At 53.9% G+C, this 26,220-nt stretch overlaps 1 protein-coding gene across 1 annotated transcript; it reads left to right on the top strand.

Annotated features, from left to right (window-relative positions):
- The first annotated feature begins 1,105 nt into the window (after positions 1–1,105).
- Positions 1,106–21,136, top strand: LHX2 (LIM homeobox 2). Its single transcript, XM_067743353.1, has 5 exons — positions 1,106–2,100; positions 3,637–3,839; positions 4,801–5,204; positions 10,837–11,042; positions 20,258–21,136. Exons 1-5 carry the CDS (start codon positions 1,981–1,983, stop codon positions 20,543–20,545), a joined length of 1,221 nt encoding a protein of 406 aa, XP_067599454.1. The 5' UTR covers positions 1,106–1,980; the 3' UTR covers positions 20,546–21,136.
- Positions 21,137–26,220: the final 5,084 nt, after the last annotated feature.

Raw genomic sequence — 26,220 nt, 5'->3', positions numbered from 1 at the left:
GGGTTGGGGTGGCAGTTGGGATTTAGGCGGCAGGCCAGGTTGGTGGAGAAGTGGTGCTGCCAGGAGGCAGGATGGATGCCCTTCAGTAACTGGGTCTGTGGCATGAGGCACCCAGCGGACAGAGAATGGGCCTGTGGTTTTTGAGAACCTCACTGATGCCTAATGTAGCTCGGAGTGGGAAAGTTTTTAAAGGGGGGAGAGGGAAAAGGAAGTGATGAAAGAATTTGCTTAGTGCCTACTATGTTCCAGGCATTTTACAGCCGTGATCTCTTTCACTCATCACATCCAAGTGGAGAGGGCTTTCCTGTCCCTCACTTAAAGATCAGAAACAGGCTTAGGGAAGTTAAGTCACTTGCCTAAGGTTACACTGCAAGTAAATGGCAGAACTAGGATCCGAACCCATGCCTTTCCTAGTTCCTACAGCCATGCTCGCACCCACTCTTCCAGGCTGGAGAGAGACTGGCAAGAGCGAGGAGCTGCATGCTGGACCATTAATTGGGCCCTAGCTCACTTGAAGGGAGGATAAGCTGGCTGGCCCCACTCCCCAGGAGCCACAGCTCCCACCGGTTCTTGCCTCTCTGGCTCAGTCGGGTCCGCGGGAGTCCTGCGCGGCAGTCCGCAGCCCGCGGCGCGGAGCCTGGGCCGAAGGCAGAACTCGGCGGCAAGCGGCCCAAGGCTCTCCCAGCTCTGCTCCAAGGCCTGCCTTCCCAGGCCTCCCCAGCCGGTGCCCGAGGGGCGGCTCCGGGCCGAGGGGAGACCAGAGTGAGACCTCCTCAAGCATCCTCTGGCGGCTGCGCCTTCATAGGATGGAGACGGCGGGGAAAGAGGGTTTAAATTTCCTTCCCGAAGCAATCGCAGGAAACTGTTTGTAGCTTAAAACTCTAAACCCCGCGCTCTCCCTCCTCCCTCCCGCCCCCGCCCTCCAGCCTCGCCCACCAGCTCCCACCATCTCGTCGCTCCTCTCCTCCTCTAGCTGCTCCCCTCCCTCTCGGGTCTCCCGCCTTCCCGGAGCACGCGCTGCCAGGGCCCGGGGTGCCGGGCGGCCAATGGCGCGGCAGCAGGACGTGATGTCAGGCGCGGCTGTAGAAAAGGCGCGGACGCTTGGCTGGCGCGGACTGCAGAGCCGGGGCTGGGCTCGGCGCGCTCTTGGAGAGCATTGCGCGCGGCTGGGCCCGCGGCCGGCGGCTCCTCCTCCCACTCTGCTCCTCCTCCTCTTTTCTCCTCCTCCACCTCCTCCTCCTCCACCTCCTCCACCTCCTCCTCCTCCACCTCCTCCTCCTCCTCCTCCTCCTCCTCTTCCTCCTCCTCCTCCTCCTCCTCCACCTCCTCCTCCACCTCCTCCTCCTCCTCCTCCTCCTCCTCCTCCTCTTCCTCCTCCTCCTCTTCTTCAATTCTCCCGGTGTCTCTGCTCCGCTCGCCGGCTTCCGAGAAACCCCTACTTCAGTAGCCGACCCAGCGCCTAGGCGGGTTGCCTTGGGCTGGGGGCACATCCCGGGGAGGGGAGCGGTCCAGGCAGCTGGGCGGCCGCGGGCACCTAGTCGCTCCCGGGTGAGCCCCGACCGCAGCCGTCGCAGCCTCGGGCAGAGTTTGCGCTCCTGCTTTGCGCCGGGGGCGCCGAAGACGGGCGGGCGATGCCCGCGGCGTGAAAGCGCCCGCGGCGGGCGCTGACCTCTGCCCTGGTCTCTCGTCCCCTCCCGCACCCACCCCCCCACCCGCCCCGTGCCCTTGTGACCCTGGCTTTGGCGCCGCCGACCAGGCGCCCCGCGATGTAGCTGCCCCCGCTCCTCGGCGGGAGGCGTCCTGGCCCGCGGGCGCCCGGGGCCCGGAGCCCGGCCTGGGGGCACAGCCGAGCTCGGGCGGGGCCGGGGCCGCGGTGGCTATGCACCGGGCCCGTTAGCGCGGGGAGCGCCAGGCAGCTGAGGCGGGGGGCAAGCCCTCCCGCGGAGGAGCCGCGCCCCCGGCCCCGCCGGTCCCGCCGCGATGCTGTTCCACAGTCTGTCGGGCCCCGAGGTGCACGGGGTCATCGACGAGATGGACCGCAGGGCCAAGAGCGAGGCTCCCGCCATCAGCTCCGCCATCGACCGCGGCGACACGGAGACGGTAGGCGCACAGCTGCGGGGTCGGGGCCAAAAGCTGGGACGGGACCGGCTCGGTCTGCTCCTCTGCTCTCCTAAGTTTGGGGGCAATTTGCGGAGCGTCCTTCGTGCCGCACGGGACTGGACGCTGGGGCTCCGCGGACAGGATGCAAGGCCCGTAGCTCCCGGCTCAGGGGAAACCCGGCTGCTGGCGGAGGAGGGAAACAAGGTTGAAACCGAAATTTCAGACGCTGAGGGTGGAAGAGAGCATTTCTCCCGAAGTGGGAGCGAAGTCCTACCCGCGGCCCGATGGCTCTCTTCTCACTTCAACGGGCTCTTTGGTCGCCAGCCCTTCGCTCTCCTCCACCACTCGGCTCTGGCTGCTGGCGGCGCCGCCTGCGGCGCGGGGAAGGCGAACAAACCGGCAGCACTGGGGCTCCAGCCGACTTGGGCCTCTCCCCGCCTCCTGGCAATCGGGGTTCCCGTCCCAGCGCAGTTTCAGGGGTCGAAGTCTTCTAGGCTAGGGCTTTTCGTTGTTCGCATCTTGGGCCTCCTGGCTGGCCCGACTTGGCTCGGTTAGGGCCGGGAGTTCAGGCTCTGGCCTGGCTCTTGTGGAAGGAGAGTCCGTTCGGATCTCCACACCTGGCTCCACCAGCCCAGCCCCAAATATCCAGTTCCTTGCCTCAGACCTCCCTGGGGGCCCGATGAGCAGACGCTGCCCAAGCCGGGCCCAGAAGTGACCTTTAGAGGCCAAGGAGGTGGGGAGCACGAGCGAAGCTTCTCTGCTTGGAAAGCAAGAGCAGCAGCCCCCGTGCCTCTGCTTCTGAGCTCTTCTTCCCCAGTTAAACCCTCTCAGCCTGTCAGTTTGGTTAGGAGAGGATTTGGATTGGGCCTATCCTGCGCTCAGAGACTTTGAGGGTGCCCATGCACCCCACTCACCATCTCCCAGGACCCAAGAGGGCCCCAGACAATGTGGCAGAGGTGGTGGAGGGGCAGAGGTTGCCCCGCGATTTGCCCTGGCCTGAACCTTCGGCTTAAGGATCCAGAGATCACTGGGATTAGGGGCCAGGAGCTCCACCGAGTCTCTGGAGAGGAGTCTGTGTGGAGGGTGACTTTTAATGGTCATCTTACCCCTTTTCCTGGGACCCAGCAGAGTGGCTCCTTTAAGAAACAGTTCGGGGGAAGCTTTTGGAGGGCTTGGCTGAAGTAGCCACTGCTGCCCCCAGTCCCCAAACACAGCATGAGCTTTTCTGGGAAAAGAGCAGAGAGGACAGGAAGGGGGAGAAGTAAGGAGGAAGATCTATCCAGGCCAGCAGCCGGTCCTGGGCCTGTGGCCGGCTTGGGCTGCATGGGCGGGCCTGGGTCCTGAGCCCCCTGGATATGGGCCTTTTGGGGTGCAGGAAGAGCACCGCACACCCTGGCAGGCACCCCACCCCCACCCCCGCGTTTAGGGCTAGCTGGAGCCTCGGAGGGAGCTGCAGGTGCCCGGTTCCCCGTGGCGTGGCGGCAGGGTCGCAGGCTGACGCAGGCGCTGCGGACTCGCGCCTCCCTCCCTCCGCAGACCATGCCGTCCATCAGCAGTGACCGCGCTGCGCTCTGCGCCGGCTGCGGGGGCAAGATCTCCGACCGCTACTACCTGCTGGCGGTGGACAAACAGTGGCACATGCGCTGCCTCAAGTGCTGCGAGTGCAAGCTCAACCTGGAGTCGGAGCTCACCTGTTTCAGCAAGGATGGAAGCATCTACTGCAAGGAAGACTACTACAGGTAGCCCCCACCTCGGGACCCACTGCCCTGGGCACCCAGGACCCCTCATCTCAGATGCAATCTTCTCTGGTTGCCTTCCCTCCAGTCCCAAGGGAGGGTTCCCTGCCTAGGTCCTCCCTTCTCCAAGCCAGTACAAATTGGTTGACATCCTTTTTAAACAGCAATTTGAGGGAAATCTTGGAAAGATCTGCGAAGTGTAGGGACCCAGAGAAAAGCAGAAAGTGTCCTCTTCTTAGCTTAGACCAAAAATAAGCTCAGGTTGGGGGTCCTTGCACCCTTCTCCCTTTGAAGTTTCTTGGGTCAACTAGAGGGAACAGAAACAGGCACCCCCCCCCCCAAACCCAGGCAGTCTAGGCTGGTGTGGAACAAAGTTGGAGGGAGAGCTGGGGGATTGGGTGCATTTCCGGGTCTTTCCTGGAGATGGGAGTGAAAACTGGCCAGGACTGAAGAACGGGAATCACTAACAGACTCCAGGTTCCTTGGTTCTCCTCTCTGGGTTTAGGGTTAGGTCTGCTTATTCTCTCTCTCTCTTTCTTTCTTTCTTCCTCTCCCTTTCTCTCTGTCTGTCTGTCTGTCTCTCTCTCTCTGTCTCTGTGTTTCTTACAAATTACAAACGTCTGTAGGATGCCCAGGCACTGCTGTGGAGGGCAGGATTAGAGGTTGAGGAAGGGGTAACTGGGAAGTTCCCCTTACTCCCGAGCAAAGGCTTTCCTAGGGCTTGCTCAGACTCTGGGTAAAGTCTTTGTAGGCACGAAAATGGTTAAGGGAAACTATATTTCAGGGTAGGACCAGACCTGGGCCAAAATCTAGTTCCATCTTCCCCCCATCCTCCAAGTTAAGACCTGGTTGCCAGTCTTGAGGAGTGGAGTTCCGCCAGTGGCAGCAATGGCACTTGGAGGAGGGATATGGGGGGGTACCCAACCGTGTGTCCCCACAGTCCCTCCCTCGATGGTCCCTACAGGCGGTTCTCTGTGCAGCGCTGCGCCCGCTGCCACCTAGGCATCTCGGCCTCGGAGATGGTGATGCGAGCTCGGGACTTGGTTTATCACCTCAACTGCTTCACGTGCACTACGTGTAACAAGATGCTGACCACGGGAGACCACTTCGGCATGAAGGACAGCCTGGTCTACTGCCGCTTGCACTTCGAGGCGCTGCTGCAGGGCGAGTACACCGCGCACTTCAACCACGCGGATGTGGCAGCCGCAGCGGCGGCAGCTGCCGCGGCCAAGAGCGCGGGGTTGGGTGCAGCCGGGGCCAACCCTCTGGGTCTTCCCTACTACAATGGCGTGGGCACGGTGCAGAAGGGGCGGCCGAGGAAGCGCAAGAGCCCCGGGCCCGGGGCGGACCTGGCGGCCTACAACGCTGGTGAGTGCGAGGCGCCCCGAGCGCCCCGACGGGTTGAGGGAAAGTGCACTGCGTCAGCGGCCAAGAGCCGAGTGAATTTCAGTGTCTTATACATGTATACTTATAGCACTCTGGGTACTCCAGCCTTTAGCTTCCCCAGGCCCACCGGACGACCTGGCAGAAGGGACATTAGCTCCCTGGGCTCCAGCCCTTGCGCTCTCGGCTGGAGCGGGAGGAGAGGGTGCATTAATGGTCCTGATGCTCTGGGTGCAGGACCATGTCGCTGAGAAATTTTTTAGAAACAGCTTTTTGGTTTGGGCCTTTTACCCACTTTGCTGTGCAGAAAGTGCAAGGATAGAGAAAACAAGGCAGAGCCGACACCAAACAGGCTCTAGGTTGGCGTGGCTGAGGGAGAGGATCTGGGGCGATGGATGAGCGAAGCAGAGCGGCGGGGGTCCCAAGAGAAAGCACTGGCTGTGGCCTCGGGCACCGAGCTTGGCCTGGCCTGCAGCCGGGGTCATGCGAAGTGTCCTGAGTGCGGCAGGCTCGGGAAACTTGGGCCCAGGAGCCTTTGAGAAAAAGTGGGTCGTAGTGTCCCACCCAATCCTCCTGCTCTGCCAGGTCTCGGTTTCCCCCCGGGGCTCTTCCTCCGAGTTCCGGGTGACAGCGGGGCGCTGGGATGAGAGCCGCGACCCTCCAAAGTCGGCGCCCCGGGTTGGGACCCAGTAGGCCTGGCCTTGCGCCGGGGTAGGGTGGAGGACTTGTTTCGCATTTCCGGCATCTTTGAACCCCGGGTTGTTCCGGGAGAGGCTCTGCCCCCTCTCGCGTCCCTCCACGCTCAGGACAGCTGCGGGGGTTCTGAGGCCCGGCAAATTGAACCATTAACATCTGCCCGAAGTCTGCACGGCCGGGAAAGGTTTATGACTCCCTGGGCTTCTGAACTTGATAGAGTTTATTTGCAATTACTTTCTTTATTTCGTCTGCGACAGAATTGGATTCGGAGACTTTGTTTTCTTTCTCCTTTTCCCCTTAGTCCAATGCACAAGTGGAAACAAAACAAAACAAAAACCCTGAACTGTGCGGAGAGGGCTGTGGTGGGGAAGAAGTCAGGATTATTTTGATTTTTAAAAATCTGAGCTGGCTCGGGGCAGGGGGCGGGCGGGGGGTGGGATGGGAGGCGGGTGGGGATCCCCTGTTCGCTCCAACGAAGTTGCTTGTTGGGTGATCGTGGGGCATGTGTGTCTTGGTGTGCGGAGCTGGGAGGAAAATACAGCCCCCAGTCTGGTAAATGGTGAGGGGGCTGCGGCCAGGTCTGCGAGGCGGATTTAATATTTGTTGAAGGCTCTACCAGAGATGCGGCTCTCCAAAACTTCCATCCCTCGTCACCCACCACCCTGAATAGACCACACGGAGTCCAGATCAGGTCCCCCAAAACAAGGCCGGTCTATTTATCAAGTGGGGTCGGCCTCCAGTAGGAACAGCAGGCGGGCTGGGCCACAGGGCGCGTGGTGGTTGGGAGCGGGATTATGTTTTCCCGGGCAGACAGGTTCGCAACCGGGTTCGCAACTGAAAGGTAGGAGGTACCGAGGTGTATTTGTGCTTTTTGCTGCTCCGCCGCCCTCCCTGGCGAGGCCGCGCCGCACCGAGCAAGATGTGGCTGGAGGCTGAGTTTCAGAGGAGCTGGCACCTCTACGAGACTTCCCCACGCATGCCATCTCGTCATTTTCTCTCTGGTCCCTGTCTTCCTTTTTTTTTCCTTTCGGCTCTCTAGGCGCCACTTTCTCTCTCTGCGTGCGTCTCCCGTTTCTCTGTTCCTGTCTCTTTCTCTCCCGACGCTCACGTCTCTGGCCTTGGCCCGGGCTTAACCGCGCACTGCGTGCCGCCGGTGGCTTTGCGGCGCGCTTACTCGGGGCTCCCGGGACTAGGTTGGGAAAAGGGGGAGCCTCCCTCGCTGCTCCAGCCCGGCCAGGCCTCCCCTGGTCTGGCTGCTGTCCCCCTCCCTCCCCTCCCGGCGCTGGCAGGAGAGAAATGGCCGCAGTGTGGGCCGCGGGGCCGCTGGGACTGGAAAGAGGGCCCGGTGGAGGGTGAGATTTCGGACGTGTGTCCGGGCAAGTGTGTGTGTGCGTGTGTGCGTGATTCTGACTGTGAGGACTCGAGCTTGTTTGTGTGAGTGTCCCGCACCCAGGGGCCCAGCCACACGGACCCCCTGCAAAGCCCATCGCTGTGGGGGACAGTCCGGTGGAGGAGCGGCGGCACCTCACTACAGCGCGGTGAGCTCGGGCAGAGTGGCGAGGGGGCGCCGTCGGTGCGCCCGGCCCTTCGCTCGGGGAAGGGCAGTCAGAGCGGCGGGGCCGCAGGGTCGGAAAGTCCTTCCGGGGCGATGGCCGCGGCGGTCCTCCTCTGGCTGCCCCTCTGGTCCGAGAGCGCAGCCCAGGTCCCAGAGGCGGAACTGAAACCTATCCCACCCCAGAGCGTGGCTGCCCGCCGGCCGGGGTCGCGGACAAGGCTGCCGGAGCCCGTGAGGGGCCCGGGCCGCACGCTTTGCGCCCGGGTTTGCGCGCCGCGGCCACGGGAGTCCCGCGCGGACCGGCCGGATGCCCGGGCCTCCCCCAGCCCCAGCTTTCTGTGTGTGTGTGTGTGCCTGGCGGCGTAATTACTGATTTGATTCCAATCCATTATTTAGACAATTGAACCTACAATCTAGTCTTTAGTAAAATGAGGCGAAGTCAGATTTGATTACAGGTTCAGTCCCAGCGACAAGAGCTCGAAACCCGATGGGTTAATAACAGATCACGAGTAAATTATTCATGATTTTACGAGCTCTTTAGCTCCATTGAATCGGCCTAATTGAGAGGAAAAAAAAAAAGGAGAGCGAAAGCTTGGTCCTCCCCCTCCCCTCATCCCCTTGCTCCTCCCTGGACCCAATCCTGGGGAACCGTGATCCTTCTGGGGAGCTGGGGGCGAGAGTGCGGGGCTTGGGGCACCGACCAAATCTGGGCTCAACAGCCTCTTTGCCCCCAGCGCAGCCCCCTGCCCCAGCCGCTGGCCGGCCTCGGCCTCCCTGCCTTGGGCCGACTCCTTTTCTGCCCTCCTCTCCTTTTCTCCCTTTCCCCTTTTCACCGCTCCCCAGCCTGTAACAGCTTCGAAAAAGCCACCCCGCAGGGACCCAGTCTCCCTGAGACCTGGGATTCAGTTCCGTGGCCTGGACCCTCCACCACACAACATCCCTACTATTTCCGGGCCTTGCTGTCCCCTCAGGCTCTCTCTGTGTCTCTCCTGGTTTCTTTCTGTCTTTGTAGCTGTTTCTCTCTGGTTCTCTCCATATCCACTGCTTTCTTTTCCTCTGCCTCTTCTCTCTTTTTTCCTGGCTCTGTCCATTTTCCCTCCCTACCATCTCTCCTTTTCTCTCCATTCTCTCTGTCTTTCTACATCTGTCCCTTTCTTTCCTTTCTCTGCCCTTTCTTTCTCCCTCCCCCAACCACCTCCCCCCATCTAGGCCTCACTCAGGGCACGTCCCTTGGGTTCGTGGGGCGCCAGGGTCCCCATGGAGCTCATTAACAGCAGCAAGGCCCAGGCAGGGGCTGGGCGGAGGAATGGGCCCAGAGATCCCCTGTGGGGAGGCCTGCCCCCCCCTCCCGTGGAGCTGGGGACTAGGGGCAAGAAGAGGGTTGCTCCCCACAGTGGGGGCAGGGCAGTTTCCATGGATCCCATTCGGAGTCATTCTGTGATCCCCTTTAAATTGCTGGATCCTCGTTCTTCACTCTGAGCACTCTCAGTGGGAGTAGCCTGGCTGGAGGACTTGGGTGCCTGGGTGCCTATGGGAGGAGCCCTTAGGAGGTGTAGCCACTTGCTGACAACTCCTAGGTTAGGGACAAGACCAGCATCTTGTGAAATTTTTCTGTAAGGGACCACTCCTCACTTGGACAGGGGAGGAGTAGGTCACCAGGAGAGCAGGAGTACTTCTGAGGTAGTATTGCCAGATAAAATGCAGGACTCCCAGTTAAATCTGAATTTTGGGTAAACGACAAATTTTTTTAGTGTAAGTGTATCCCATACAACATTTGAATTTTAAATAAACAATGAATAATTTTTTAGTATGAGTGTATGCCATGCAATATTTGAATTTTAGGCAAACAACAAAGTGGTTTTCAGTACAGGTATGTCCCATGCAATATTTGAGACATCATACTAAAAACATTTTTATTGTTTATCTGAAATTCAAATTTAACTGGACAATCTGTATTTTTATTTGCTAAATCTGCAGCTCTATTATGGGCATGTGATGAGACAGGAGATATATTCCCAGTTGCCCACTTTAGGGGGAATGAATTAATCTCTTATGAGGCATTCCCCAAAGTAAGCCTTATGTGTGGAATGGCTCAGGATGTATTGAGGGGATCTTGGAGAGGGGTCCTGCGTGTCCCCATCAGCCACCAGGTTGCTAAGCAACTTCCTGAGGCCCAAGTTTTCCATCCCTGTCCCCCACCCCGGTGCCTTCCAGGCATTGGCAGGCCCAGCTGGGCCCCTTCTGGATGGGGACGGGCTCCCCAAAGAGTCATGCTTCATCTTTGCCTGCCTTTATGGTGTAGGGGAAAGAAACAGCAAGGAGGCAAGCACTGCAGTGTTGAATCTAGGCTCAGCCATAACCAATGGTGTGGCTTTATTTTCCTTAGCGTTAGCTTCCTCATCTCTAAAATGGGGTGAATAGCAGTAGCCACCCCTTGGAGCAGTAGTGAAGCCCCCCTCCGCCCATGTATGTAGAGCCAAAGGCATACCCTGGGTGTGGCATACATGTTCATTTCTTCCTCCAGCTTCCTTCCCTTTTGGTTAGAACTCTGCCACTCCATGAGATTTCCAAAGATAGCTTTACCTCCCTGCCTCATTCACCTCATTTGTCAAACTGGGAAACAGCTGCCTCATAGGGCAGTGGTGAGGATTAAGCTACAAAATACAATTTCCAACCTTCGACCCAGTGCCCGCGGCCCAGGGCTAAGGGATCGTGCCAGTACCTTTGGTTGTAGGAACTGATGAGGGAGAACTGAAAGTGAGTGGAGAGTATGGAAAGTGAGTTGAAGCCTGTGACTTCCAGGTGCCTGCCCCAGACACTGTGTGGGGGGAAGGGTCAGGGGAGACTGGAGACTGCATTCCTCCTTAGGGAGTGCAGGGAGAAACGGGGAGATCATGGGCCTGCTTCTGCAGTCAAGTGACTTCCCTTTCGGAGCCTCAGTTTCAATATCTGTAAAAAGGGGGAAATAATGCTTGGCTCAAAGGGTTGTTTTGAGGATGAAAATGTGCATGTAAAGCCCTTTAGCACATCTTGTGGAGTTGAATGTCATTGACAAGTTGTAGCTGTTGTTATTATTACTATTATTATTGTAACATGATGGCTCAGAATGGTTTTTGGATTCTCCTAGAGCTGGGTTTGAATCTAGCATTTCCTAGCTGAATGACCCTGGGTAGATGGCTCTCAACCTCAAACTCCCCTATAAATCTATAAAATGGGATAATATCTCCACCTCACCAGGGTGCAGCACCCACCGTGTGGTTCTGAGGCTAGAAACATTTGGCGAAGCGTGGGGTGGGTGTGGACTTAGCAGTGTCGTGGGGGTCCGGGCCAGGAGGTTCACCTGCTGCCTCTGCGTTCCTTCCCCAGCCCTGAGCTGCAACGAGAACGATGCGGAGCACCTGGACCGCGACCAGCCGTACCCGAGCAGCCAGAAGACGAAGCGCATGCGCACCTCCTTCAAGCACCACCAGCTTCGGACCATGAAGTCTTACTTTGCCATTAACCACAACCCCGACGCCAAGGACTTGAAGCAGCTCGCGCAAAAGACGGGCCTCACCAAGCGGGTCCTCCAGGTCAGCCAGGCCGGGGCTAGGGGTGGGGGCATCTGTGGCGTCAGGACCTGCGGTGGAATCCCACAGTGGCCGTGGGCCTTGGAAGGACCTTCTGCTCTATGTCCGCCTATCTCTTTATCTTTCTCTGTTCTCTTTCTCCATCTCTTCAGTCTATCTCTAGCTGTATTTCAATCTTTTTTTTTTTCCATTCTAACTTTGTCTTCTCTCCTTCAAGTTTTGTCCCTCAGTGTTTCTGTTTTGTGTCTGTGTGTCCCTCTGTCCTCTTTGTCTACACACTCAGTCTCTTTTCTTTCTTGTAAGCAATTCTTAGTTGCTATTTATTACCCAAGTGACACTCAAATATGCTCATGTTGTAAAAGGTTCAAGCATTTCAGTTAAACCAGAGCTTCCCCCCACACCCCCACCGGCAACCTTGGCCCCTTAAACCAGGATGCCCGTCCAAGGCACCTGCTGTTAGCCATTTGCTCCTTCTGCTTCTTGTTCCTCACTTGCTCTCTCTAGTTTCTCTCTCTCTCTCTCTCTTTCTCTCTCTCTCTCCTGTTTCTCTCTAGATTTACCTTCTGTTTCTTTGTTGCTTCTCAGACTCTCCCAGAAGCAAGGTTTGTAAGGGAGAGGGATTAGGGCAGATCCCCTGGGTGGAAGTAGATGGGTGCCTCTGAAAACAAGCAGCATTGCACTTGTATGTGAGGGTGCTTTCTTGATAGAGAGAATCCAGAGCTTTCACCAGATACCCTAAGGGTCTGTCCACCACCCCCAAAATGTTAAGAACCCCATTTGGGGATACAGGTATCCCAGCTGCCTGTATGACCCAAACTTGTGGCAGAGCCTTGGGTCACCACTTTTAAAATCTTGAGCTCCTCCTCTTACTCATTTCATGGTCCTGGGCAAGTCACCTAACTCCTCTGAGCCTCAGTTTCCTTGTATGTGAAATGGGCACAAGAAATTACACTGAAGGCTTATTGGAGGAGCAATTGAGATGATGTAAGTGCCCATCACAGTAGCTGACAACCGCTCAGTGGATGGTAGCTAGGATAACATTAACTAGAATAATCAGTTGACTGATATTAACTAGTATAAACAATTATTCTGGTGGTTGGACTTCAGTTTCCACATCTGTACAATGATAAGGTGGGAGAATAGCTCCCTTTATAGCTAGTTTAACCAATTTATTCCTCAGAACGTGTGACTGTAGGGATAACAATGCACATTTTTGGGTAAGAAAATCGAGAGATGAAGTGAGTTGACTGTGGTCCCACAGCAGGAGGAGTGGTGCTGGAATCTGAGGGCAGGCCAGTGCGACCGACCCCCTAGCCCTAAGTCTTTGAGGACTGAGGGCCCGGGGGTGGGTGGCGACACCGAGTGGGTGAGGGTGATGGTGACGACACCGAGGGCTGTGAAGCCACCCTAAGCTTTCTTGCGAGTTTGTTAGAACTTTTAAGAAAGCATTTTGGAGGTGACATTGGTGGCGGGATGGGACTGTGACGCGGGCGAGGGTCCGCAGATCTCCGGGAAGCCTGGAGTCCGGGCGCCTAGGTTCCCGGCTGCCGGCCAGGCGCACCGCGACGGGTCTGGCGCAGCTTGGTCTCGCGCGGTCTCAGTGACGTAGCGGAGGGAGCTGAGGACCCGCCAATGAGACGCCGATGCGCCTCTCTGGGCCCGCCCCCCGCCCTGGAGTTCCCCGCAGGCCCCGCCCCTCCTGTTTGGGATCCGTTTTGCCCAAGGTCCCTCTGACCAGGGCACTAGAAGAGGCGGCCCCTTGGGGTCTCAGATCCCGCTGGCCCGTTTTCCTCCGACTTTTCCTTTTGGGGATTAGGTCGGGCGACTCTTCTTGGCGCCCCCTCTGTTCCTCAGCCCTGGGCGAATTTGGACGCAGGATCTGTGGTTGCTGCCTTTTCTCTGGTTAGTAGTCCTTCCTCTCTCTAGATGCCCTTATGGTGAGTTGGTGGGGGAAAAGGGATCCGTGAAAAAAGCCCTAAGAGCAGGCAGGGGCAGGAACAGGGACTTGAAGTCAGGCAGAGCTGGGTTCCGTTCTGCCCGTCTACTCACTGGCAGTGTGTCTTGCACAAATTAGTTACCCTCTCTGAGCCATAGCTTTCTCATCTGTAAAATGGGCACCATTAGGGCACATACCTCGCCAATTATCCAGATTAAGTGAAATAAAGAGTAAATGTCCATGGTTGGGTCTGAATCTGGGGTGGGGAGCTGATCTCTGCTGGCCTCTGTAAGGCAGGAAGCTTGATTTAGGAACACATTGGATTTCCAGCATAGTTATCTCTCATTCTTTCATCTGACCAAATAGCTATTGGCACCAGGCCCTGGGGACACAGAGGTGAATGAACCACAGTCCTAGCCCTGAAGAAGTTCACCTATTAGGTGTCGAGACAGACCCACAATCAGTTTCCCCATAGTGTGATCAGTCGGGAGGGAGTTTCTATGGGAGACCAGGGGAGAAACCAATTACCTACCCTGTATGTGAGGAAGGGTTCATCTGTGTGACCTGGGTCTAGACTTGCTCTTCCTCCCCTAGAATCCTGAGCCAGGGCTGTTCACACCTGCATGCCCTCTCCACCATGGGGACTCAGAAAAGCCAGGGCATGGGACTAGTTGAGAGAGAGAATCACTGATAGAAGCACTAATCAATAAATGTTTGAGTGCTCTACTATGTGTCTGCTATGTGTTGAAAGACTCATGAAGTACACTTGCTCATTGAGTCCTCGCTATCAGGCATCATGATCCCTTCTCCTCCACTGTACAGATGGGAGAACACTGAGACCCAAATGATTTCCACTTGCCCCAAGTCACACTTTGCTGGTAGGTAGCAGAGCTGGATCCAAATCCAGGCGCGTCTGATCAGTGGGCCTTGCCCTTTCTCCTCTAAGCCAACCCAGCAGTGACAGCCTCTGAGTGTGAGTATCGTTTATGGCCTGTACGTTGTTGGGGTGAGGGCAGTCATACCCACAGGACACATCAGACCCCTGTTCTCCCTCCTCCCAGACCTCCCAATCTCCTGCACAAATGCTTAGTATTCCCTAACAGCACAGCAGCTCATGATTATGCAGCAGTTTGCAAAGCCTTGTCTTTCCAGCCACTCATCTTCCTTACCTTAATATTTTCCTGCCCATTTTACAGATGAGAAGCTTAAGAACTAGTGAGGTGAAGTGATTTACTTGAGGACACAGGAGCCAGGCATTGACAGGGTGGGGCTCTCTCCCAGGTGTTCTGACTACTGATGGGCCAGCTAGGGGAGATGGGATGGGGGGCAGTTTGGGGCGAAGCAGCTGGTGGTGTGGCTTTGGAAGGTAACATAGAGATTAAAGTCCTTTCTGACATAACAACAATGTGATTTGGGCACTTTAGCTTCTTCTCTCAGAGCCCAATTCCTTGTCTTTGAAGTGGAGATAATAATAGCTTGTACCTTGAGGATTCCTGAGGATTGAGACAATGAATGGGAAGGCTCCAGCATGGTGCCTGCTGGTACAAAGTAGACAAAGTAGGTGCCCATGAAATGGCTTCTCATCACTGGCTACACAAGCTTAATTGTGCTAGGCCTCGGGTGCCCCCTGCAGGTTGTGGTCCACCTCGACCCTGTGGAGAGAGTCTGAAGGGCAGGGCAGGTTGAAGTTGAGGCTGAGTTCGCAGAAGTGGATGAGGTAGGGTGTGTGTGTGTGTGTGTGTGTGTGTGTCTGTGTGTGTGTGTCTGTGTGTGTGTGTGGCAGGCCCCGGTTATGAGCGAGTGACTTAACCTCTCTAAGCTTCAGCTATGAAATGAGGATGATAACAGTGCTTCACTAGGTGGTTGCAAGGAGTAAATAAGATGACATAAAGTGTAATTTATAAAGTGTATATGAGGGACTCAAAAATATTAATTTCATACACATTTACCTAGTAAGGTTCAGTCTACCATCCCCTTCTGCACACATTTAGAAATTTTAATTATCTTCATTTTGCAGATGAGGAAACTGAGGTTCAGAGAGGCTAAAACCCTTGCACTGAGGCTCACAGCTAATAAGTGATGGGAGGGGTCAAGCCCAGATTGGTTTGATTCCACAGCTCTTTCCAATATGGCACAGTGTAGGGATTGGGATTCTCAGCGCCCCCTCCCCTTGGATGTAGCTGCCGAATGCGGCAGGACGGATGGGGGACAAAGGGAGGAGTGAGTCACAGGTGCCATGTCTTGGTAGGAAAGCAGGAATTCTGTTGTAAAGCCCTAGGGGTGTAAAAAGTGCTCAGAATTGTCACCAGAAGCAGCAGCGTGACAATCACAGTACCCACTTGTCACCAGTGGGCAAGGTGACCGGGGGACAGAATGGCTCCTTGGACCGAAGTCCATTAAGACATTAAGCTTTACCAGTTCTTGGAGAGCACTGCTCAGCACATCCACGCGCCTCTGCATTGCCTCTCTTCCTTCCTGGGGAAGGATTAGGAAGGCAGAATATTAAGGTGCCCTAGGCTGGGGAAGGGGCTGGTGAGCTGATGGATTTGGATGGGTGAACGTCTCCTTAGGGGTTCCCAGTGTGACTTTGAAGGAAAATACATTTTAACAACCAGCAGTTTAAAAGCATTCTTCAGATGACCAGTTAGTCATCATTAGCCTATGTGAGAGCTCAAGAACTGAGGACACTAGCTTTCCTCCATTCACTCACTTCAACAAATACACTGACCTGCCGTGTTCTGGGCGGGGCATGAGGTACTGAGGATTCAGTGATGACCCTGGCAATGAACAGGCCCGGCTGGAATGTACAGTCCACAGGGGAGACAATGTCCAGCAAGGTACTTTATAAATAATTAAAATGGTGATAAGATTGATCTCTGTATTTTTCTGTATATTTGAAATATCTCATAGTAAAAATACCTTTAAATGATTCCAGGGCCAAATAAGTTTGGGAAATGCCAAAGATTGACTGCATCCTTCTCTTAGAGATCAGAGCACACTGGCATTAATACAGGCATTGAGAAATCTTGAAGAGATTCAACTTTGTCTAGTCCAACATTTCCCAAGTGTATTTGGCCACAGAACCCTTATTTAACTCTTGACAAAAATAAAATAGAAGAAGTGCTAGGATGGAAAAATATAGGAGTGCAACGAGAGCATAAACACGGGGACCTGACCTGGGGAGGGAGGTGGTCAGGAGTGGCTTCCCTGAGGAGGTGAGGTTTAAACTAGGACTTCAGTTCATTGAGCCTCAGCTTCCCCACCTGTAAAATGGGGAGAGTGAGCATTGTTCTGCATGTCATTTGCACAGGGCTGTACAGAGTGTTTGATCTAGTCACGGATGGTTGAAGTTGGATGGAATTTCATAGGTGATTTGGCCCAAATCTCTCCGTTTAGAAGAGAGGAAACTGAAGCCCAGAGAGGTGGAGCGACTTGTTCAAGGCCCCAGAGCAAAGTAGTTGTAGCCCTGGAACTGGACCTAAGGGGTCCTGATATCCAGTCCACTGCTCATTATTTTTTATTCTTTAAAGAAAACTTTCTTTAAAGTTTATAAAATAATAGAACCACCATACAGGCAGGTTAGAAAACTAGGGGGGAAAGTTACCCATATGAAGACACAGGAAACCAGTAATCCAGGTGTGCAGTTTGGAAGTTAAGTAGTGGGTAGGGGCGTGGGCCCAGCTTGCTGGGATGCACATCTCATCTCTGCGTCTTTGGCTGGGCTCTGGGCCTCAGTCTCCTCACCTGATGATAATATCAGTGCTGACCTTGTAAGGCACTAACAGGAGTTCATATGTGTAAAATCCTTAGAACGTTGCTTAGACGTTGCCTTCTGAGTGAATAATATTGGTCGTTATTATTTGCTTTATGAAGTTGCAATACCAGAGGATGTCATTTTGTTATCCTTTTTTTTCCCTCACATAACATTCGTCACAAGGCATTTCCTCTGCGACTGCGTGGAGTGGCTGTGTGGTGACTTCCACTTGTCCCATCTGGTCAGATGCTTTGGATGCAGCCGTTGGTTTTGATGTCATAAAAAGAAACCGCCAGTGGACATTTTTGGTCTTGAAGCGTTTGTATTTTGGCTGGTTTCCTTAGTGGCCCTGGAGGGGATCTGTGGGGCAGAGTGGGTTTCCCACTGACCCTCCTGGTCTCCTTGATGAACGAATCCTGGGGAAGGGGATTTGCGAGGCAAAGCTCAGCCTTCAGGGCCAGGGGGTGTCTGAGGAGGAGCCATGTAACCATGTGGGCTTCCTCCTCCACCCAGGACCTACTGGGGATCCCCTGGGCACCTGACTGAGGCACTCCCTGGAGATGAAGAGAGAGGGCTGTCAGTTTAAGAAGATGGGTGGGTAGAGCAGATCATCTTCCTTGTTGCAGCTGCCAGAGAATCGCAGCCTGTCAGCACTCCAAGAGGCCATAGAGATCATGTGGTGTGGTCCAACTCCCTTGTTGTACAGGTAGGGAAACTCAGGCAGACCCAGAGGTAAGGGACTAGCAGGGGTCACTTGATTGGTCAGTGGCAGAACCAGAGCTGGAAGCTACAGCCTGTGCTCTTTCCACTACATCATAGTTGCTTCTGTGTTTATTCACTCATTCATTCATTCATTCATTCATTCATTCACTGACTCACTCCGGATCATGTGGTAGGGAAAGCATGGACTTTTTATGGCAGATAATCCTGGATCTTAATCTCAGTTTGGCCTCTGTGTGACCTTGGGCAAGTGACTTTGCCTCTCCAAGCCTCTCTGGTTTTAAATCTATAAAGTGGGGATAATGATAGTACCTCCCTACTTGGCCTATCATGGAGATAACCTGTGACCGTGCATGTTAGAGGATGGCTGGGTGCCCGGCATGAAGAGGTCTGTAAATGTTATCTGTTAGTATTACTATTAACTCAATGCATGTGACTGATTCTTAATCTTTGCCAGTCCCTCTGCCATATCCCCAGGGATATAAAGATGACTTAGACAAGGTCCCTGTCCCAACAACCTCTTGGGAGGGGATTTTTTTTGAAATACCCAGGAGAATTCTGGTGAAGCCTGGCTTAAGGTGAGAAACAAACTCCACACAAACCCCCGCAGCAGATGGCTTTTAGTTGAGTTGTTGACTTTCATCCACCAGATTCCCAGCGCCTCAGATTCGGTAAAGCAGAGAAGGCAGTTGTGGAAGATGGTGTCATTGTTTACAAACCTCTGTTAGGGGCAACGCCAGAGAAATAGCAAACAGCCAGCAACTAACTGTTCCAGCCCTTCCCAAGGGCTTGGAGCCCCGGACCGATGGGCGATGCACTGCCCCCGGGGCTTCCCGCTCCTGCTACCACTTGGAGAGTCAGGCCCACAGGACGCTCACAGGGCCACACATGCTCAGGACAGGACGGTGGCAAGTGTCACAGCTCCAGGCTTCCTCATCCCCAATCTGCAGTGTTACTTTGGGGAAGTCGCCTCTTCTCTCTGAGGGTGTCTGGGGGCTTTCTCCATCATATTCTCCGTCGGTCATTCTCTGGGCCAGACGGACAGAGTCCCACCTCTGTAGATTCCTGCAGGCCGGGCAGGGAAGGAGCCCCCATCGCAAGAAGTGCCTGTCGAGGCTGGTCTTAGAAGCACTGTACTTATTTGCAAGCCCCCAGAAGAGGTGATGGGCTTGCTTTGGGCAAAGGCCAGGGAAAATGTGCTTTCTTCCTGGAAAGATCCAGCGGGAGAGAGCTTTGTTTCCCAACTTCACAGGGTCTGCATCTCCCTCCTTACTCCAGGATTCTAAAGGCTGTGCTTTTTAATTGAGCCCAAGTTGTATCAGGCCACCAAAAAGAGGGTTTGAGGCCACAGGCCCCTGGAGCTGGGGTGGTCCCCAGGGGAGGGTGGGGCCGAGGGCTGGCCCTTCCGATCCCTGTCTGAGACACTGGGAAGACAGGAGATGCAGGCGCACCTGGAAGGACGCAGCTGGACACCCTAGAATCTGTTCAGTTCCCCAAGGCCCTCTGTTTTACCGGGAGGCTTCCGGCGAGCGTTTTCTTCACGCAAAGGGAAGGGAAGGGGCCCTGCCCTTTGGGCTTTTTTCTCTGGGAGATACAACCTCCCACCCCATCCCGCAACCCTCCTCCCCCCAGATTTTCTTGGCTTCTCCCAAAGTACTTTGAGGACCTCGGGGTACAGCGGGATCTCTCTGTGGAGTTCGATGGGTGGGCATACTGGCTGGGGGGTGCTGTGTAGATAAGTATCGATGCTTCGTGTGTACAGGCTTGTGTGCAGTGGTGTGGGTGCGAATGTGTGCGTGTGTCGGTGCTCAAGGGAAAATGAAAGCAAACCCTTATTCTCTCTCTTGGGCATTCTTTTCACACAGAGCTCAGTAACTGGGCCCCCCACCCCACCTCCCTCGTAAAGGATACTGGGACATGGCAGGTCGGGAGAGGGAATCTTTCATCGGGCAGCTCTTCCCATTCTGTCCACTCCGCCCTGAGACCTGAAACCCAGTGGTCCAGGATGCTGGCGGCTTCTCCAGCAGATAGCGGCAGGGATTAGGAGCTGCGTCTTTCTCTTCCTCTTAGTAACTCTTTATTGACTGATTCCTGTGTGTTCTTTACATCGTTCTGGTATTTCCCAGACTTGCCATGAAAAACTTGAAAAATGGTACCCACAAGAATTTGTGGGATCTCTTGCCCGCTTAAAGGCGACTGCCAAAAAAACGAACCTCTCAACCATGGTGGAAAATGATCGAGATTCGGCTTGTGTGAATCTCCCAGAACAGAATAGAAATGCTATGTGAGCCACATATGTAATTTTACATTGAAAACTGTCCAGTAGCCACCTTAAAAAAGCAAAAAGAAACCTGTAAAATTAATTTTAAGGATATATCCTGTTTGGCTCAATATATTGTCATTTCAACGTGTAATCAAAATAAAAATTACCATCGAGATATTCTACTTCCTTCAAATCTGATGTGGTTCTCACCTATAGACCAGCCATCTTGGGGCTAGCCACATTTCAAGTGCTGGGTGGCCACATGTGGCTAGTGGCTACAATATTTGAGAAACTTCTAACAGAAGGGGAAACCCAGTAACAGGCAATTCGAGGAAAGGACATTTTTATTGTATTAACAATAAAAATACAAAACAAAATATTGCCAGCCCAACTTTTTAATACACAGCTCCCCCACCCCCCCACCCCCATTCCGGCAGAACACCGATTGGCATCTCTGAGTTAAACAGTCCGGAGGCATGCTCTGCCCTTCTTCTCCTCGTCCTGCCCGCCTTCCTCTGACCAGCCCTTCCCTCTCCCCCACGCAGGTCTGGTTTCAGAACGCCCGGGCCAAGTTCAGGCGCAACCTTTTACGGCAGGAAAACACTGGTGTGGACAAGTCGACGGAGGCGGCGCTGCAGACGGGGACGCCGTCAGGACCGGCCTCGGAGCTGTCCAACGCCTCGCTCAGCCCCTCCAGCACGCCCACCACCCTCACAGACTTGACTAGCCCCACCCTGCCGACTGTGACATCCGTCTTAACTTCTGTGCCTGGCAACCTGGAGGGCCACGAGCCTCACAGCCCCTCGCAAACGACTCTTACCAACCTTTTCTAATGATTCTCGGCCCCCCGCCCCCGCCCCACAATTTCTTTAAAAAAGAAATTATCTTTAGTTGAATTCCAAGTGTATTTTAAAATAGAGGCTTTGAGCAACTAACTAACCACATTTTTAGGATCTCGCCTGGAAAATGAGGAAGAAAATAACTACGCCCCTTGCAGACACAGCGGTGTGGACTGGAATTACTTGGAAGATCTATCTGCAACACAACATTTGTGTCACTGTACAGTTTTGTGGACTGAGCGAGGAAAAACAACAAATAATTTAAGTTGGCTAGAGCTTCTGTATTTTCAAAGACTGCCACGTGCCTTAGGAATACTGTTTTATCTCCATACTTTGGATGACTTGTTCATTTTTCTCTCCCTCTTTTTCTCTCTGTATATTTATGACCAGAGCAAAAATGTAAAAAAAAAAAAAAAAAAAAAAGTTTGTTACTTTGAATAGTCCTAAAAAAGAAAAAAAAAAAAGGAAAAAAATCAAACCCCCTCCAACAGTCGCTTTGTTGTTTTAGAATTTTAAGGTGGAAGTCTGTTCAAATATCAGAATTTGTAAAATCTAACCAGTAATAAAACCACTTACTGAAACTAGCTGGTGCCACTGCTGTTCAGAGGTGTGCCGAGTTCACAGGACTTTAAGAGTCTTACTGAAGCCCAGAGATCAATTCCAAGGTCTTCCCCTATTTATAATAATTTATAATATTTGCGAGGACCCTCTTTTGTGCCAGACTTTGGGCTGCTTGTTGGGATCCAGAGATGAAGTAGACACAGTCCCTGCCCTTAAGGAATTTAGAGTGGAGGCAGAGACAGACAAGAGATCATCTTAGCACGTGTGCTAAGTGGGGAGCATGTAAGCAAAATACCATTCATTCATGCATGTGTTCTTTCAAATATTAAATAAGCACGCCCTGCTGGATCCTTTGACAAAGCTCAAAGGTCATTACACCTGCCTCTTCTGCTCTTCCCTGGGCTGGAAGGGTATGTCAGGCAATGAGGGAGGCCTTTCCCCATGAGGAGTGAACGCTGTCACCAAAGGGCAGCATAAGCTCAAGTTTTCCTAATATAAGACACAAAATTTCAAAATCTTCCAAGAGGGCAAAACCAAATGAATTTGGTTCCTTTACTAAAGCTTCAGGTAACCTCAGAAGCCCAGAGAAAAGATGCATCCAGAGAGGATGGAGGTTGAGGGCCAGGCAGAATGAGGTTGGAATCTCTACTGTGGAGCAGCGTGAGCTGAAGGAAGTCATTTCACCTCTCCAGGCCCCAGTTTCCTCAGCTGGAAGGTGACAGTCATGACCTTTATATGACAGTTGTAGTGAGGGTGAAGTGAGGTGTGTTGCGGGGCCCAGCAGAGGGCCTGGCATGTAGGAGCTCAATATATTTTATGGAATGACAAGTGACACGTCAGGACCTTGCAGGTGGAGAGCAGGAATGTGTGTATCCAGGCACTGCCTGTCATTGCTGGATGCATCAAGCAGGTGTGACGTCTGTCCACTGAGCATCTTATACCTCTCCTTTCTTGCCCTGAGCCCTACTGCAGAGTACTCTGTTACCAGCTTGATCGAATGCCAGCCGTCGTCTAGCAAAATGCCCCACAGTGCCCACCAATTTGAAAACCCAGAGGGAAGATCATAGCTGCTTTGAGGAGAACACAGCCAGGCAAGGTTGGGCAGGGCAGCAATCCAGCCCAGGACTGTGGTCCCTCTCCCTTCCTCCTCCTGCCATCATGATTGGGACCATGTGGGGAAAGGGAGTAGGGCAGGAATGGGTTGAAAGTATGTAAAGCCTGAAGCGACTCACTTTCTGAAATGTTAAACACACACACACACACACAAGGCACTATTGTTTCTATTGCAATTTAATGCCTGGCAAATAGTAGGAGCTCAATAAATTTTTTGTAAACTTTTATATTGATGTATAATGTGCATAAAGGGCACATTTCTGAAATGAACAGCTTGATTGCTGTTTTCCAAATGAACACACCCACGTAACCACCACCCAGATCAAGACACAGGACATTTACAGCACCCCGAAGTCTCCCTTGGGCCCCCTCCCTGTCAACCCCTCCCAAGGTAGCTCCTATTCTGACTTGTAGCACCATGGATTAGTTTTATCTGGTTTTGATTGATACATTTTTGCTGAATGAAGTCAGGATTGCCCAAGATTAACCACCTTGCCTGGGGTCAGGCAGCTAGTGGTGGCGGAGCCAGGGTTTGAACCAGGTCTGTCTCCAGATGCCAAGCTCTCAACCTCAAGCAGACACATTCGTAGTCACACATCCAAACATGTGGGTTAAGAGCCTCAACTTTTCTATCTGTCAAATAGGGTAACAGAATCTACACCTCCTTGATGACTAGGTAAGAGAATGCAAGCAGAGGGCCTGGCCCGTGGACAGCCACACAGATATAGCCCGACTCCAGGTACTCCCAGGGACCCACAGACACAGGCACACTCTTGAGGCTCTAATGGATGGATAGACCCACAGGCTAATGTGCTCACACCCAGACAGCCCCACACAGACGCACGTGCAGAAATCTAGCAGATAGACATAAACAGGCCCAGACGCTCACAGATATATCCAGACAGACACCCAGAGCACCCCACACAGGGAGACCCGCATACAAACCCAGATTGCACACGTGCAAACATTTGCAGGCACCCAGATGCCCCCACATAACCCGGCTGTGCTCCTTGCTCAGGCCTGGACAGACCTGAGTCTGATCCCTATCTTGTCTGTCAGCACTGCCACCCAGAGGGAGCAGGCCCTGGAATGATGCCCAGGGGTCCCCTGCCCTCTACATGGGAGCAACTTTGGAAGCAGGGCCTGCTGTTGGGCCAGGGATGGGGGGTGCTGTGGAGAAGGCACTGCTCTCCCCTGAGTCCAGACTGAGAGCACCACACACAGAGTGGGACACTTAGAGAGAGTGACGGAGACGGGGAGATGGGGAGAGAGGCAGAGAAAGAGTGAGACACAGAGGCAGAAAGGGACAATGACAAAGATGTGCACAGACGCAGAGACAGAGAGAGATGATAATGGGGACAAAGATACAGGGCAGAGAGGCGGATCTGCAGTGGACTGGGAAAGAGAGATGGAAAGAGAGAGAACAGCCACAGAGCAGTGAAGAGGCAGAGAGACAAGAGACAGGGATCCAGGTTAAGAGACAGAGTCAAAGTCACAGGTGGAGAGATGACAAGATGGAGAGAAAAGCAGATGGAGATAGAGAAGACTCAGAGAGAAAGGGAGATCCTGGGACAGACTCTCTGTCAAGAGACCTTGACAGAGAGACAGCGAGAGGAATAGAGATGGTCGTTTTGAACTGGTGAAGAGTGACACTCAGAGAGGGAGAAGGTGGCACCAAAAGGACAGCAGAAATAAACAGAGACTCAGACTGGAAAGCAGGCACTCGGTGGGGCAGGGGATGAGGCTGGGCTTAGGCTGCCAGCCCAGCGCTGTCCCCTGGTGATGGGAGGGAGGGAGAAGACGCTGTCATCACTGCTACCTGAGACTCTGGGGCAGTGTTGCCACCTCCCTGCATGCTGGCTCCAGAGGGGACCAAGGAACCATCACCAAAACCTTTTGGTCTCCAACCTGCTGTGAACATGGAGAGCCTCCTGGTTCTGGGGACCTATACCCAGGCCTGGCATTAGGCAGTTTGCAGGGGCTGAGGTTTTGACAATGACTGTCCCCTGCCCTGTCTCATCCTATGAAGTCTCCTTTTCCCTAGAGAGGGGAGGCCTGGGGCAGATGGAAGAGACCTTCCACAGTCTTCTCTGCCTTGCAAGAATTTTGGCAAGGTACTTAGCTACTCTGAACCTCAGTATCTTAATCTGTAAAATGGGGCCAAAGCTATCTGCCTTGTAGGAGGATTGTTAGGATTCCATGAGAGAATGTATGCATGCTGTATTCATGTTTGACTAAATATGAGGGGAGCTACAGGGGAGGGGTGAGGAGTTGTCTCAAGAAGTTGGGAGAGACTCCAAGGAGATGTTATGTGAGTTGGGATCTTGGATGAACCGAAGGTGACCGGGTGGAGGAGGGGAGCAGGGTGAGAATTCCTGGCAAGGACACAGCCTGGGCACAGGCAAGAGGATACAGAGAACAGTGGGGAGTGGAGAGTAATTTAATGGCCGGGGTTGCTCCTGTGGAGGTGGGTCAGGTTCAGCTCATGGACAGCCTTGAACACCAGCTGGAGCTTGGCCCTGGGGGCCTTGGGGAGATGCCTCTGATTCCCCTGTTCTTTCCTGGGCTGCAGGCCCAGGATACAACCAAGCAGACCCCCTTGCCACCCCTGTACTCAGGTCAGAGTCCCACATGGCAGAACCAGCTTCCTGGAGAGGAAGTGTTGGCCGCTATGGCTTGTGCGTTCTGCTGGCAAGAGTGAACACCTCCAGGCTTCATCTGCCAGCTGAGGCCCCAGGGAGGGGCCGCCCTGGACCCTCTGGCCCCTGGGGACTCTAGGAGGGCCAGTGGGCCCTTCATACCTTCCTTTCCATCTTCCTCCTCCTCTCTTCCTCCCTTTCTCCATGGCCCAGTGCTGGGCATCGAGGTCTGGGGACGTGGAGATAATTTGGCCAACGGCCCCTCCCTATGGCTCCCAGGCTTTCTGGGAGACAGACGCGTCAACAGCCAGACACTGTCAGCATGAGGGAAGCCCGGGGGCTTACAGGAGCCCCAAGGAAGGAGAGTCCGGCTCTGCGTGGGATGGAAGCCCTACGCAACTTGCCATGCCGTTATGTTCATTATCTCACTGAGCCCTTCCCACAGCATCAGGAGGCAGGGAGTGTCATTCCATTTCACAGAGAGGGAAGCCAAGGAGGGGTCATTTGCTCAGGATCACACAGCTTGGGGGCCACAAAGAGATTTTCATTGCAGTTCTAGAAATTCAGCTAGCACCTATCAATCCATCCATCCACCGTGCCAGGCACTGTGGCTGGGGGCACTTAGACAATTCCGGCCCATCCTGGGGTCTTGTGCACCTGGACTGGAGGTTCAAGAGGCAGAGGGAGCCCAGAAGAGGGTCCTAACGGGGGTGGATGTTTGGGGAAACTTTTTGAGTTGGAAGATCAGGCGACTGACCTGGAAGTGTTTGAGGCCACAGGGGGATCCAGGGAGAGGGCAGAAGGGTGCTCAGGGTGTAGGATTTTTCCACAAGTGAGCAGCACTCATGTGGGCAGGAGAGAATCACCGAAAATGTGGAGATGGAAGCTGCCTTGGAGAGCCTCTAGCCAGACCTGTGCTTCAGAACTAGCTTCCTCAGAACCAGCAGCTTATCTAAAATACCCACACTGTGGGGGAGCCCAGGTTGGTGTATCTTACACAAAGTTTTTTTTTTTCGGTACGCGGGCCTCTCACTGCTGTGGCCTTTCCCGTTGCGGAGCACAGGCTCTGGACGCGCAGGCTCAGCGGCCATGGCCCACGGGCCCAGCCTCTCCGCAGCATGTGGGATCTTCCCGGATCGGGGCACGAACCCGTGTCCCCTGCGTCAGCAGGCGGACTCTCAACCACTGCGCCACCAGGGAAGCCCACACAAAGCTTTTTATTATGGAAAATTTCAAACATCGATGAAGTAAACAGAAAAGTATAATGAACCCCTCTGTACTCATTGCCCAGCTTCTATAGGTATCACTGTTCATTCATTCTTGTAACATCCATACCTCCACCCACTCTCCACTCCC

The sequence above is a fragment of the Pseudorca crassidens genome, chromosome 7 (assembly GCF_039906515.1).
Source record: "Pseudorca crassidens isolate mPseCra1 chromosome 7, mPseCra1.hap1, whole genome shotgun sequence".
NCBI classification, from domain to species: Eukaryota; Metazoa; Chordata; class Mammalia; order Artiodactyla; family Delphinidae; genus Pseudorca; species Pseudorca crassidens.
This window is presented reverse-complemented; position numbering and strand designations above follow the sequence as displayed.